We start from the raw sequence: 13,855 nt of genomic DNA, 5'->3' as shown, positions 1-13,855 counted from the left end.
TGCAACAAGAGGCCTGGATGCCAGTGTCGGAATACGCTTCCGCCCAACTTGGGTGCTCTTCCAACTCAACAGACTTGGAGCCTCACTAAAGTCCTAGACGCAGTCATTCAAGAACGGCTGTGCCCTTGAGACGTGTTCTCAAGAAGACAAGCAAGGGATTGAAAACCACTTCGAATCAGCCAAGTCACGATTTGCTGATGATTAGGTCTAAAGACAAATGCGGTAACGTATCAGCCAGCACCAGGGAAGCCGTACGCACAACCAAGATGCTATGTGGGCAATGCAGAGTTAACTATTGCCACAGTGCTCTTACTGAGGTAGCTTGTTGTAGGCAGGGAATGTGTTAAATTGTTATATTGTACTCTCCCAAGTGCTTAGTACAGTGCTCTGCACACAGTAGGTTCTCAATAAATACGATTGACTGACTGACACTGATCCATGAGGTAATGATAGACAAGAAAGGAGAAAAGCCAATCGAAGTCCAGTACATCCTTAGAGAGACTGTCAGAGTAGAGAAGCAACTTGTCTCAGTGGACAGAGCCTGGGCTTAGGAATCAGAGGTCGAGGGTTCTAATCCCAGCTCCGCCACTGATCAGCTGTGTGACCTTGGGCAAGTCACTTGACTTCTCTGGGCCTCAGTTCCCTTATCTGTAAAATGGGGATGAAGACTGTGAGCCCCACGTGGGAAAACTTCATTACCTTTATCTACTCTAGTGCTTAGAACAGTGCTTGGCACATAGTAAACGCTTAAGAAATGCCATCATTATTATTATGAGGGCAGTGTGATATTAGGCTCTAGACTAGAAGTATTAATTCATTCAATTGTATTTATTGAGCATTTATTGTATGCAGGGTACTTTACTAAGCACTTGGGAAATACACGTTGGCAACATAAACAGACGGTCCCTACCCAACAGCGGGCTCATAGTCTAGAAGTACTGTCCAACCTCTCTATGGCTGAGAGACCTGAACTCCCCATAGATTATCACCAGTAGTATTTATTAAGTGCTTATTATTACTAATAGTAATAATGACTATGACAATAATTGTGGTATTTGTCAAGCGCTTACTAGATGCGAGGCACTAGGCTAAATGCTGGGATGGATATGAGCTAATCAGGTTGGACTCAGTCCACGTCCCACATGGGGCTCATAGCCCTAATCTCCATTTTCCAGATGAGGTAACCGAGGTCCAGAGAAGTGAAGTGACTTGCCCAAGGTCACCCAGCAGACAAGTGGTGGAGCCGGGATTAGAACCCAGGTCCTTCTGACTCCCAGGCCCAGGCTCAATCCACTACGCCACGCCGCTTCTACATTTAATTATTTTTGAGCTTCCCCTTTCTTCCCTCCCTTTTGGTCACCCTCTGGCACACATGAGACCGAACCACATATTACTCAAAGGCCAGGCAGTGGAACACAGTAAGAGCCGGTCTAGGTTGCTCACAAACTGGATACTCAATCCTGTAACAATCACACATTGGCTGTAAACACGCAAAAGAGCAGTTTAGTATCTTCGCTATCCTACCACTTCCCTATATTAAGAGAATAAAAACTATGAGGGAACGGCTTTCTTACCATAGGTGTTTGCTTTCAAGTTCTCTTCATTGTTAAGATCTTCTATCCAGATGGCAAGCACGGTAGAGTCACAGTTCCACAGCAGTTCATTTACCTGGTAGAAAGCAAATTTTCTCACTAGGGCTTTGCCTCCAAACACAAACGTTCTCATTGTTAATTTCAAAACTGTTTTACTGAGGACATTGTCCCATAACATTTTGTAAAATAAACAACAGCAACATTAAAAGCAGCTCCACGTCCGTAAGATGCCACTCTCACCATACAAGGGGCAGGGGATGCACAATTTGATGGATAATGGTGTGAGGGGTTTGTCTTTGTTTTCCAATTCTATGGGTCTGGAAAACACCCGCTGGAGGTGGAGGAGAGTGGAGGGCTGTTTAGCGAGCCAGAACTGGATTCAGACAACTCCGTTGTCACCATCTGAGCAAAGGGCAGCAGTTATAAGGAGAGAAAGGTGCATGGTGAGGGCGGAGAAAGAGCCTTAGCCACATATACATGCTGATCCAACACAGGCAGGGTCATGCCTTTATGTCCAGGAACCCAAAGGAGGAGGCACACCAAACAACAAGACAGGATTCATTCATTCATTCATTCAATCATATTTACTGAGCGCTTACTGTGTGCAAATCACAGTACTAAGCACTTGGGAAGTACAAATGGGCAACATATAGAGATGGTCCCTACCCAACAATGGGCTCACAGTCTAGGATCTATCAACTACTACCATCACCCAAACAGCAGCAGCATGGTGTAGTGGATAGAGCACGGGCCTGGGAGTCAGAAGGTCATGGGTTCTAATTCTGCTGTGTGAACTTGGGCAAGTCACTTTACTTCTCTGGGCCTCAGTCACCTCATCTGCAAAACGGGGACTGAGACTGTGAGCTCCATGTGGGACAAGGACTGTGCCTAACCCGATCTGCTTGTACCCCCTACCAGCACTTAGTCCAGTGCCTGGCATATAGTAAGCGCTTAACAAATGCCATAATTATTATTATTGTTATTCCCGAGATAAGTTAAAGGGGCGGCCACGTACCTTGACCTGATCTTTGCCAAAAGGCAGTGTGAATTCTCCATGAAGGAGTCCGTTTTTCTCGAAAAACACAACGTCGTGCTTATTGGGTTTACTCTGGGTGGATGCGATCAAATTGCCAGAAGGCCTTTAAACAAATTCAGAGAATTATTACAATGGCACAATGCATTCCTTCTTTAACATACGCCCACTCCTATTAAATGTGGGTTGCGTTCTTTACAAAACCCCATTTGAGGAACACTCACGCTGTGGACTCAGACCTTCTGATGCACAACTGTTTCTTCTGACAAATGCTCTCCCCGCCCTTCAAAGCCTTATTAAAGGCACATCACCTCCAAGAGGCCTTCCCTGACTAGGCCCTCAGCTGCTCTTCTCCCACTCCCTTCTGCGTCACCCTTGAACTTGGATCACACTCTTTATTCACCCCTCCCTAAGCCCCGCAACAGTTATGTACACATCCGTAATGTATTTATATTAATGTCTGTCTCCCTCTCTAGACTGTAAACTCACTGTTGGCAGGGAATGTGCCTACCAACTCTGTTATATTGTACTCTCCCTACTCTGTATAAGGTATATTATTGTTGCTTAGGACCCAATTCTCTCTACTGCATATCCTTCCTGCCACATAATCCTCGTCTCTGCCATCCCATCATCTTGTCACTGTTGGTGAAAAATAGGCACTACTAAAGAAACCGACCCTATGCAATAGTGTTTCTTAACTTCTTTCAGGCTATGAAAAATCTCGTTTTCCCCAATCTTTACTTTTTGACGGCAGTAGAAGGGGAGAAAAATTACTTGTAGCCCCAACTGCTTGCCATTATTATTATTAGTAGTATTATCTCCTCCCTCCCCTTCTCCACCTCCTCCCTCTGCCCTCCTCCACCTCCTCCCTCTGCCTTCCTCCTCCACACCCTCCCTCCACTGTCAGCTCATTGTGGGCAGGGAACACGTCTACCAACTCTGTTGGATTGTCTCTAGCTGTGTGACTTTGGGCAAGTCACTTAACTTCTCTGGGCCTCAGTTACCTCATCTGTAAAATGGGGATTAAGACTGTGAGCCCCATGTGGGACAACCTGATTACTTTGTATCCCCCCAGTGCTTAGAACAGTGCTTGGCACATAGTAAGCACTTAACAAATGCCATTATTATTATTATTACACTCTGAATAATAATAATAATAATAATGATGATGGCATTTAGAGTTGGACAAAAATCTATACAGATTTCGCCTCAATTCCTTGGTTTGGCTGATGACACAATCCAAATAGTTGTCCAACTTTCCACTTGGCTTTTTGTTATATAAATGTCTTCTGATAAACAGGTTAGAAAATAAATCTACAGATGAGTATTTTACAGTATTTTATCCATTTCTAATTAGATTTCACTTAATCACAAGATTGACCTTCCTATTTCAAATGGCGGTGGAGTTTCTAGTTTAATTTTTTCCCTCTTCCACTAACTCTGCACTTACCAGGATTTTTGTGGGCATCATAATCAGAAATTCCCAAGTAAGAGGTCTCAGGCCACTAAACATTCAACTTTGAGTGCTTAAAATACTGTAGTAATAACAATACTCCTGCTGTAAATGGTTGAACTATGAAATGATTGCATCTTTTTCTACAGATCCTGTATATAACCACTGAAAACAAAAAAACATTTTGAAAGCTCTAAATAGCATTCATGGAATGAGAGAGTGCTATTAGCATTCATTCCATGTTGCTGAACACTAATGACCTTTGTCTGCTATAGTTTGTGGTAGTCTGTGAGACATTCTCAAACAGTGTTTGCTAGTCTGTGCGCTGTTCTTAAACAGTTAAGAGCCCTTCTTTCAGGCGAAACTTTCAAGTGGAAAGAGAATGGGCCTGGGAGTCAGAGGACCTGGATTCCAATCCCAGCTCCGCCACATGTCTGTGTGACCTTCGGCAAGTCACTTCATTTCTCTGTGCCTCAGTTACCTCACCTGGAAAATGGGGATTAAGACTGTGAGCCCCACATGGCACATGGACCGTGTCCAAACTTATTAGCTTGGATCTACCCCAGCTCTTAGAATAGTGCCTGGCACAGAGTAAGTGCTTAACAAATACCATAAAAAAACCCCAAAACCTGATAAAGAGCAGGGATTCTTCAGCCAGAGGTATGAGTACATCTACCGGTTCATCAAAGGATCACGGCGGGCACGGCCATGGCGGCAGCATTAACAACTCCTCTGGAGAGGCTTCTTACCAAAGTGAGGCGAGAAGTTGCTTTTGCTCTGCCCACCCCGGCCAACTCTCTAGAGTTTACGCCTACTGCTCAGAGCACAGCAAGAAGTACTCCCAGAGTAATGGAAGTTACTTCTGAGGCTCCACTCCTGGGTGGTGAGAGGGTGTGGATGGTGTGTGTAGGGAACTAGAACTGAAAACTGGTTAGGGACCCAATTATTTAGAAGTTAAACTGGAAACATTGACTACTAAGAGCTGCACAGTTGGGAGTGGTTTCGCAAAGGAAATTGGCACCTAGATCCGCAATACATTGGCTCTGTTCTTTCAGAGGACTCAGCTTCTAATCCCGGCTCTGCCTCTCATCTGCTGTGTGACCCTGGGCAAGTCACTTCACTTCTCTGTGCCTCAGTTCCCTCGCCTGCAAAATGGGGACTCAATACCTGTTCTTCCTCCTACTTAAACTGGGAGCCCCGTGTGGGACCTGATTATCTTCTATCTACCTCAGTGCTTAGTACAGTGCTTGATCCATTGTAAGCGCTTAACAACTACTACAGTTATTATTCTACCCTTCCAAAATGGAGATCCAAATTCAATTTCTGAGAGGCTTCTTGCTTTCTAATTTCATAGAAAATGGGAGTGCTGTATAGTACTTGTCTAGCTGCCACAAGTTTTAGAGCTGAAGCGACAAGACATCAGGTGTCAGACTTCCATAGAGCAGGACCTCTTAATCACTACCTCCCTGTCGCTATTGCACTTCTTAAGCTCTTGTCAGTACTGACTCAATGCATTCTACCTAGTCCCTTCACTTCTCTGTGCCTCAGTTCCCTCACCTACACATACGGGGACTCAGTGCCGGTCCTCCTACTCAAAAGACTGTGAGCCCCATGTGGGACCTGATTCTCTTGTATTTACCCCAGTGCTCAGTACAGTGCTTGGCACATAGTAAGCACTTAACAAATACCCCAATTATTGTTATTACCCCAGTGAGGAAAAAGACACCTTCACACATACCATAGTCTGTTGCTGAAGGTAGCCACATAAAAAGGTCATGAAGGATGCCCCAAAGAGCTTGTGAAATTGGACACAGCTGCTGTACAAGGATTGCTACACAGGGCTATCCCGAGAGGGCTTTCAAGAGGACTGCAGATTGTCAAGGTAGAACGAAATAAAAGGAAAGGGGAAATTTCGGGCTCTGAAGAAACTCTAAACTACCAGACAGAAAGGTGCTGTTCTCTGCCACTCACTTCCATGCTAGTGCTTGTTCTAATCCGGCAACAGGCTCACTTGTTGACTGCAAAACAAGCTCTCTGTTCCACACTCTGACCTTCCGAGCCCCTTCGCGGGAGTGGGTGGTGAAGGAAGAAAAAACAAAATCATTATCATGTGTAAAAGTGGGACAATCTTGAAAAAAAAAAAACCACGAACATTTTTACATTTCACACAATAGAGTTCTCATATGTACAATAGTGGCTCTGCTCAGGAATTAAGATTTGCATTCAGCCTTGGGTCCCCCCGGCCCCTTAAACCTTATTCTCCACCAATCAGTGGCACTTATTGAGCCCGTACTTTGTGCAGAACATGGTACTAAGGACTTGGGAAAGAGTTTAATACAGTTGATAAACATGATCCCTGCCCACAAGGCGCTTACAGTCTAGATGGGGAGACAGACATTACAAAAAGTACAGACAGGGAAATGGCAGAGTGTGAGAATTTGAACATAAGTGCTCTGGGGCAAATATCAAGTGCTTAAAGGGCTGAGAGCCAAGTGTACAGATGCTGCAGAAGGGCAAATAGGGAAAATGAGGGCTTAGTAAAGGCCTCTTGGAGGAAATGGAGTTTTAGGATGGCTTTGAAGTTGGGGAGGGGGTGGTTTTTTGGCTATTAAGCGGGAGGGAGTTCCAGGCCAAAGGGAGGATGTGGGCGAGGGATCGATGGCAGGATGGATGGGATCAAGGTACAGTGAATAGGTTGGCGTTAGAGTGAAGTGTACGGGATGGGTTGTAGTAGGAAATCAGGGAGGTGAGGTAGGAAGGGGAGAGCCAACTGACTTCAAGCCGATGGTAAGGTGTTTCTGTGATCAGCTATTGCCACCTATAACTCTGGGATTCATTCTTAAAATTAAAAAAAAATTTTAAAAAGCTAAATAATTACAAACAGTGTGCTCCTTGAAAAAGAAAAGGTGAACATTTATTTGGTACCTAAGAGGAACAAAGAGGAAACAGGCTTTCAAATTCAGTATCCAAACTCCAGGAGTAGCATCACACAAGATGGAAGTGTTTTGGTAAGGTGATTCCTCAATCTATTCTATGAAGTCAGTGGGAAGCAGAAAACTGTGATAGATCATCAAGCAAACACTGGCCAAAAAACAGAAGGAATGGGTCTTGGGGAAGGAGAAACCACATTCTCTTCCCTTGATTTAGTACCTGTAATTTATTTCAATGTTTGTCTCCCCGGCTAGACTGGTAAGCTCCTTGTGGGCAGGAATCATGTCTACCAACTTTACTGCATTGTACTCTCCCAAGTATTAAGTACAGTGCTCTGCACATAGCAAGTACTCAATAAATACCACTGATTGACTGAAGCTCTAAATTACATATCTGAATGATATATACATATAAAAGCTTTAACTTTATACATCTTTAAATGTATATCCCTAGAATGAATTAAAGTAAAGGAAAAATGTGCTTATACAAAATAGCTTAAAAAATATTCTTGTGGCTGCAAATTATTTTCATACCTGTTTCTGGGCAAACAGAACCCACAGCAAAAAACTGTCCATCCCCCCGCCAGGTCACTTGGGGTCTGAGATCATCCCAGGGCAGAGCAGGCTGAACATCCTAAATGGTAGGAGAAAGAAGCTTCATGTGGAGATATGCTAATCTACCCTCATCAAAAGAATCATTTTGGTTACTAGAAACCAAATTAGTTTTAACCCAATACCTACTTACTAGTATATGTTTGTACGTATTTATTACTCTATTTTATTTGTACATATTTATTCTATTTATTTTATTTTGTTAATATGTTTTGTTTTGTTCTCTGTCTCCCCCTTCTAGACTGCGAGCCCACTGTTGGGTAGGGACTGTCTCTATATGTTGCCAACTTGTACTTCCCAAGCACTTAGTACAGTGCTCTGCACACAGTAAGAGCTCAATAAATACGATTGATTGATTAGTACGACTATTACTAGCTGCCTTGGTAGAGACACCATCAGAGAAGTCACAGACAGACTGAAAGCTTGTGGGCAAGAAATGTGTCTGTTTACTGTTGTACTGTACTCTCCCAAGCACTTAGGACAGTGCTCAGCACCCATAAAGCGCTCAATAAATACAAATTGACTGACATTTGCCATTACTCATACTCAGTCTTCTCACAAATTGGTCTCTTGATAACAGAGGTAACTTGAGTGAGGGTCTGTTCAGACGGTCCTTGAACGATGGCTTTTCGAGTTCTGACGAACAGCACTTGGGCTGTTTCTACGTTAACATCTTATGGTTGTGAGCTAGTTGTGGGCAGGGAATGTCACCGTTTAATATAGTAGTGTGCTTTCCCAAGTGCTCAGTACAGTGCTCTGTATACAGTAAGTGCTCAATAAATACAATTGAATGAATGAACGAATTGCTCTTTCGTGCCACTAGGTCTGACAATATTACTGACCTTTATGGCACAAGTTCTGTTGACTACCTGAATCCAGTGATCACAGACCTTTCCTGATGAATCCCTGGGAATAAGACAATGCTATGTCTCCTTGTCTCCTTACTTCTCCCACTAGACTAGCCTAGTCACTGAGGTTGTGGCAGTTCCAGGGACTTTATATATATATATATATATATATATATATATATATATATAAATAAGGGTTGGTCTAAAAGTTGTCCATGCTTCTAAAATTATTCGTAGGTAGGGATAATGCACATTGTACTGTCTGTTACACTCATTTAGCTTTACCATTCATCTATAATTGTTTGAGCACAAAAGTCCAGGTAACTTTGGCAAAAATAGGGTATCCATCTTGTGGAAGGAACTGAGCATGATTACATGGCATTTACTAAGCATTTCAGTAGTAAGAGTACTTATTAGCTGCTTACTGTGCGCAGGTGGGAATTAGAGAGTCCCTTACAATCTGAGCTGCCGGTTTACCTTGTATCTACCCCAGCGCTTACAACAGTGCATGGCACATAGTAAGCGCTTAACAAGTACAATTATCTTGATTAATCACTTACCATGGTGTTAGGCAAAGGGGTAGGTGCAGAGCTTTTGAGATCAGACCCTCCCAGCTCCCTGTCCATCTACAATAATGTTTCTATGAGAGAACTGATTCCAACTTACGTTTCAACTTAAAAGACAGTTTTCAGGAACCAAGTGGGTGAAAAGTCTGAGCACTATCCAAACAGTCTTTTTAATGGAAAGCATTCAGTTGTCAACACATGATCAAAATCCAGAGAGAAGAAGACAACTTTTCCTGGCAGACACTTCTGCTCAGGAAAAACATTTTAATCAATCAGACCAACATTACCATTTGCTTGCGCTGGGCTGCCTCTTTGCCTTCTGATCCATGGAACTGTGTCTCCTTTTTACCCCATCCAACGGTGATAAAATTGCCTAGAGTGTAAATTATTCAAAGAGATGCATTAAATCAATTGTAATAAAAAAGACGGTCCATAATAATTGTGGCACTTGTTAAGCGCGCTTTTTTTTTTAATGGTATTTGTTAAGCGCTTACTATGTGCCAGGTATTGTACTAAGCGCTGGGGTGGTACAAGCAAATCGGGTTGGGCAGAGTCCGTGTGCCACATGGGGTTCACAGTCTTAATCTTCATTTTACAGATGAGGTAACTGAGGCCCAGAGAAATGAAGTGACTCGCCCAAGGTCACAGAGCAGACAAGTGGCGGAGCTGGGATTAGAACCCAATTCCTTTTGACACCCAGGCCCATGCTCTATCTACTATGTGCCAAGCACTGGGGTAGATAGGTAGTCAGATAATCAGGTCCCTATATCACAGGGTGCTCATACCCTAAGGGGGAGGGAGAACAGGCATTTGATCCCCATTCTACAGTTGAAGAAACTGAAGCACAGAGGAGTGAAGTGATTTGCCCGAGGTCACACAGCAAGCAATTGGCAGAGCTGGGATTAGAACCCAGGTCTCCTGACACCCAAGCCCATGCTCCTTCCACTAGGCCAAGCTGCTCCATGATTTCTTTTTCCAGGGACTACTCAAATTTAGTTTCACTTTCAGAGTTCTCATATCAGTCATCTGATGTACTTGTGCTTCCTACTTTGACACAGTAATTCTGAAAAAACATTTAACATATAGTATTAAATAGTTTAATGTTATCCTGTAATCATTTCACAGCTCACTATTCCCAACCTCCCCAGTGAAGGGATTAATGTAATCCCTACTTCATCACTGACCACACTGAGTCTCAAAGAGGTGAAGTAACTAGCAAGCAAAAAGCAAATTGGTCGATAGGCTTGAAATAAAACTTCTTGTCCCCAAGTTTCCTTTGCAATAATCTACCATCTAGCTACCGTTCAATTTTCCAGATCTAATTCCAGTCTTTAAAATGCAAACCAGGGTTTCGGTGAGAACTGCTGCCACCCTACTCCCTGGGGCATAGAATGGCAAGAGAAGCAATAGGCTTGGGGGCAGAGATAAGAGCTGGTAGCTGGAGCGATAACTCAGCTTGCTGATCACCTTCATGCATTTTTTAGAAGGCAGTGCTGGCAGGCATTCCAAACCACGTGAATTCCATCCAATCTTTCAGACTGATAGCACTCACTTTCTCCAAAGTCCTCCTGGTGAATCTGCCTTTCCATAATCGGTTCAAAGTCCTTCGTCATCATGATCAGGGTCTGCTGGCCTTCAAGGAAGAGAAAAATAATGAAAGTTAAAATAATAATCGGGGTATCTGTAAAGCACATATGGTGTGCCAAGCACTGTATGAAGAGCTGGAGTAGATGTTCACAGATTCAATAGGAGCTGTCTTTGCTTATGTTGTCACTACACCACAAAGACTAAAGAAAAAGCTTGCAAATAGGATACATGAACAATGATTTCTCTGTCATTCATGGCCATGGGGTCTGTTCTTGGATGGTTTGTGTTTTTGCATGTGTGCATAACTCCTAACTTCAACAGGAGACCCGTGTGTGCTCCACAAACAACATCTCCTCACCAAAGCATCTCTTTAAAACTTCAGAGCTACTAGCAAAACATCAAATATAAACTGCTAACTGGCACTAGGACATGAGTAAATGTGTGGGGCTAGGGAAAGATTTAAAAAAAAAGCCAACTGTTTTCAAGACAACTTTTACTCCATCTCAAAATTCCCACTTTCCAATAATTAGATTGTTGCTTTACAGCATGAGGTCCTGAACTAGGTTTCCAGTCTTTTCCTCTGAATCTCTAATGAAAAACAAAAACAAAACCCCACAAGCTGCCTGTTCACCACCCCGCGGCCCCCTGCCAAAAACCCAACAACAACAATAAACATGCTTCCAATTTGTGCCCTAAAGGCTGCCCTTTCTTATGGCAGTGAGGTTTCAGGTGGAATCCTCAATCAAGTGGCAATCAGACAACCGTAGTCATAACATACGGTGCTTTTCTTTGACACTTCTTGGAGAGGTCTGTACTAGAAAAAGACTGGGATTGCTCTCAAGTACTAACACATGCCAAAACAAACTGTACTTCACAGTTAACAAAAAAAAAAGTGATGCAAAAAAGTCTTTTGAAATCTAACAACATGCACTTTCCAGATCTGGGTGCTCGGTAACTAACACTTTTCATTTGAACAGCCTTTCCATCCAATCATCGGAAAGATCAAATCTAAGATAGAAAAGCTTAATAAGACAGTTGTTTGTAAGCTGTGACATATACCTGTAGCAAAAAGAACCAGCTCTTGTTCAGGACTCCAGCGCATGACTGACAGACCACTGTCTATAGTCCCAACACACTCCAGCTGAAAGAAGCAGCGGTAGAGACAAATGAAGAGGCAGCGGTAAAGAGAGCAAAAGCACTGTTCGATCACCTGACCCTACTAGTGACAATCACAAGAAGAACAAAAATTCCATTTAATACCCAAAAAAACTTCGAGATACAGCCAAAATCATTTTAAAATAAAGGCATAAATAGTAATAAAAAACAAGATTTGAAAACATCTATTTTTGGTGATAAAACAAAAGAAAGACAGATCAATGTCTTTTCCCCCTTTTTCCTCTCCTCCCCATCCCCCGCCAACCTACCTCCTTCCCCTCCCCACAGCACCGGTATATATGTTTGTACGGATTTATCATTCTATTTATTTTACTTGTACATATTTACTATTCTATTTATTTTGTTAATGATGTGTATTTAGCTTTAATTCTATTTGTTCTGACGACTTGACACCTGTCTACATGTTTTGTTTTGTTGTCTGTCTCCCCTTTCTAGACTGTGAGCCCATTGTTGGGTAGGGACCGTCTCTATATTTTGCCAACTTGTACTTCCCAAGTGCTTAGTACAGTGCTCTGCACACAGTAAGCGCTCAATAAATACGATTGAATGAATGAATGAATGTAATTGGCACAGCTAGGAGGAAGCAGTCATGTTAAGGGAAATAATCGAATAGGCAGAGCACAAGTTCTGAAACCAGTCTACAAGCAGAAAATACTACAAATAATCTCATGCTCTAATTCTGCATGTTCCTATCTTTGGTGTTCCCATAAAAGGGGTTGCTCTTTGTAAATTTCCACCTTCAGAAAGTACAAACCCCACTAGACTGATATCAACAAAAAGAATAATTGGAGATTTTGATTATGTCTTGGGTAAAAGTAACAGTGTGGTATATTAAAACTGAATCAACTAACTAGTTCACGATTCTAGTTGGCAAAATCCTTTAAAGATTGCTGGCGGTCGCCTTTGAAAATCCTACTGTGAAACAAGTGATTTTTGGTTTTGCTACTTTCAACCGAGAAAGCCTCCCAAAGTCTGATCTCCCATTATACCTGGCTCGTATTGAGATTACAGAGGAGAACATCACCGGTGGCTGTGGCCATACACACAGATTCTTGATCCAGCAGGTCCTGTATGCCAACAATGCGGCCACTTCCGTCTTCTGGCAGAAAGCCCTCCGTAGTCAGGGAAATGTCACACAACACCTTTTAACCCGAACAGAGAACAGTTACCGTACAAGAGAAAGAAAGCCAGAACAGGTAACTTTCAAGAGCAAAGAGCAACCTTGATCCAACCCTTCCAAATTCATAAATCTATCAAAAAAAACAAAAATTGCTGTGCCCTGTTTCTGGTAGTATAGAAGCTATATGAAAGGTCTTGCATTGGGCTACAGGTTCCAAGCTCTGCTTGCCTTCACTGGAATTAAAAACATGGAAACAGGGCCACCAAACAGCAGGGCAGCAGTCAAACTAGGCATAGAGCAGTTAGCTAATTTGATCCTCAGAGGCTGGCAAGGGCTGAAAATTCCACAGAAACAGAGCAGGTATTTCCTGCCAAACCTAGCAGGGTGAGGGGAAGACAGGAAGCGATGAAGTGATTCACAGTGCTTCAAAGCAACCCCTTCTGCCCTTAACAGGGATCGTATTCCATTTGGTTTTAGTGGAAACTGTATCCCATCTTTCCCAGCTGGTGGAAGTGGTGCTGTTACCCAAAGTGGGAACTGACGTGTTTGTGCCGTGTGGGTGGGCATGTATGTAAGGGGAGAGGAATAGAAGAAGAAAGGGGACGTATCACTGGGCCTCTTTCAAGTATCTTGTAAAATCACCCCCTTGTCCACCAACAAAGCCAATTATTTAAATAAAGGTATTTTAAGTACTTACTATGTGCCAGGCACTGTACTAAGCGCTGGGGTAGATACAAGCTAATCAGGTTAGACACGGTCCCTGTCATACATGGGGCTCAGTCTTAAACCCCATTTTACAAATGAGAGAACTAAGGCCCAGTGAAGTGACTTGCCCAAGGTCACACAGCAGGCAAGTGATGGAGCCGAGATTAGAATCCAAGTCCTTCTGACTCCCAAGCCCGTGCTGTTTCTCAAGTTGATAAGACATGAACCTCTGG

General features: G+C 43.0%; 1 protein-coding gene across 1 annotated transcript in view; it reads right to left on the bottom strand.

Annotated features, from left to right (window-relative positions):
• Positions 1-13,855, bottom strand: part of ELP1 (elongator acetyltransferase complex subunit 1) — a 55,966-nt gene that overhangs the window by 36,166 nt on the left and 5,945 nt on the right. The window contains exons 3-10 of the mRNA XM_038769598.1: positions 12,787-12,939; positions 11,681-11,762; positions 10,587-10,667; positions 9,322-9,407; positions 7,543-7,642; positions 6,050-6,140; positions 2,608-2,731; positions 1,575-1,668 (exon numbers count right to left, since the gene is read on the bottom strand). Of these exons, the coding sequence (XP_038625526.1) occupies positions 1,575-1,668; positions 2,608-2,731; positions 6,050-6,140; positions 7,543-7,642; positions 9,322-9,407; positions 10,587-10,667; positions 11,681-11,762; positions 12,787-12,939 (811 nt within the window). The remainder of the gene's footprint in view (positions 1-1,574; positions 1,669-2,607; positions 2,732-6,049; positions 6,141-7,542; positions 7,643-9,321; positions 9,408-10,586; positions 10,668-11,680; positions 11,763-12,786; positions 12,940-13,855) is intronic.

This window comes from Tachyglossus aculeatus, chromosome X4 (assembly GCF_015852505.1).
Source record: "Tachyglossus aculeatus isolate mTacAcu1 chromosome X4, mTacAcu1.pri, whole genome shotgun sequence".
NCBI lineage: Eukaryota > Metazoa > Chordata > Mammalia > Monotremata > Tachyglossidae > Tachyglossus > Tachyglossus aculeatus.
The sequence above is the reverse complement of the archived record's forward strand: the minus strand, read 5'-3'. Positions and strand labels throughout refer to the sequence as shown.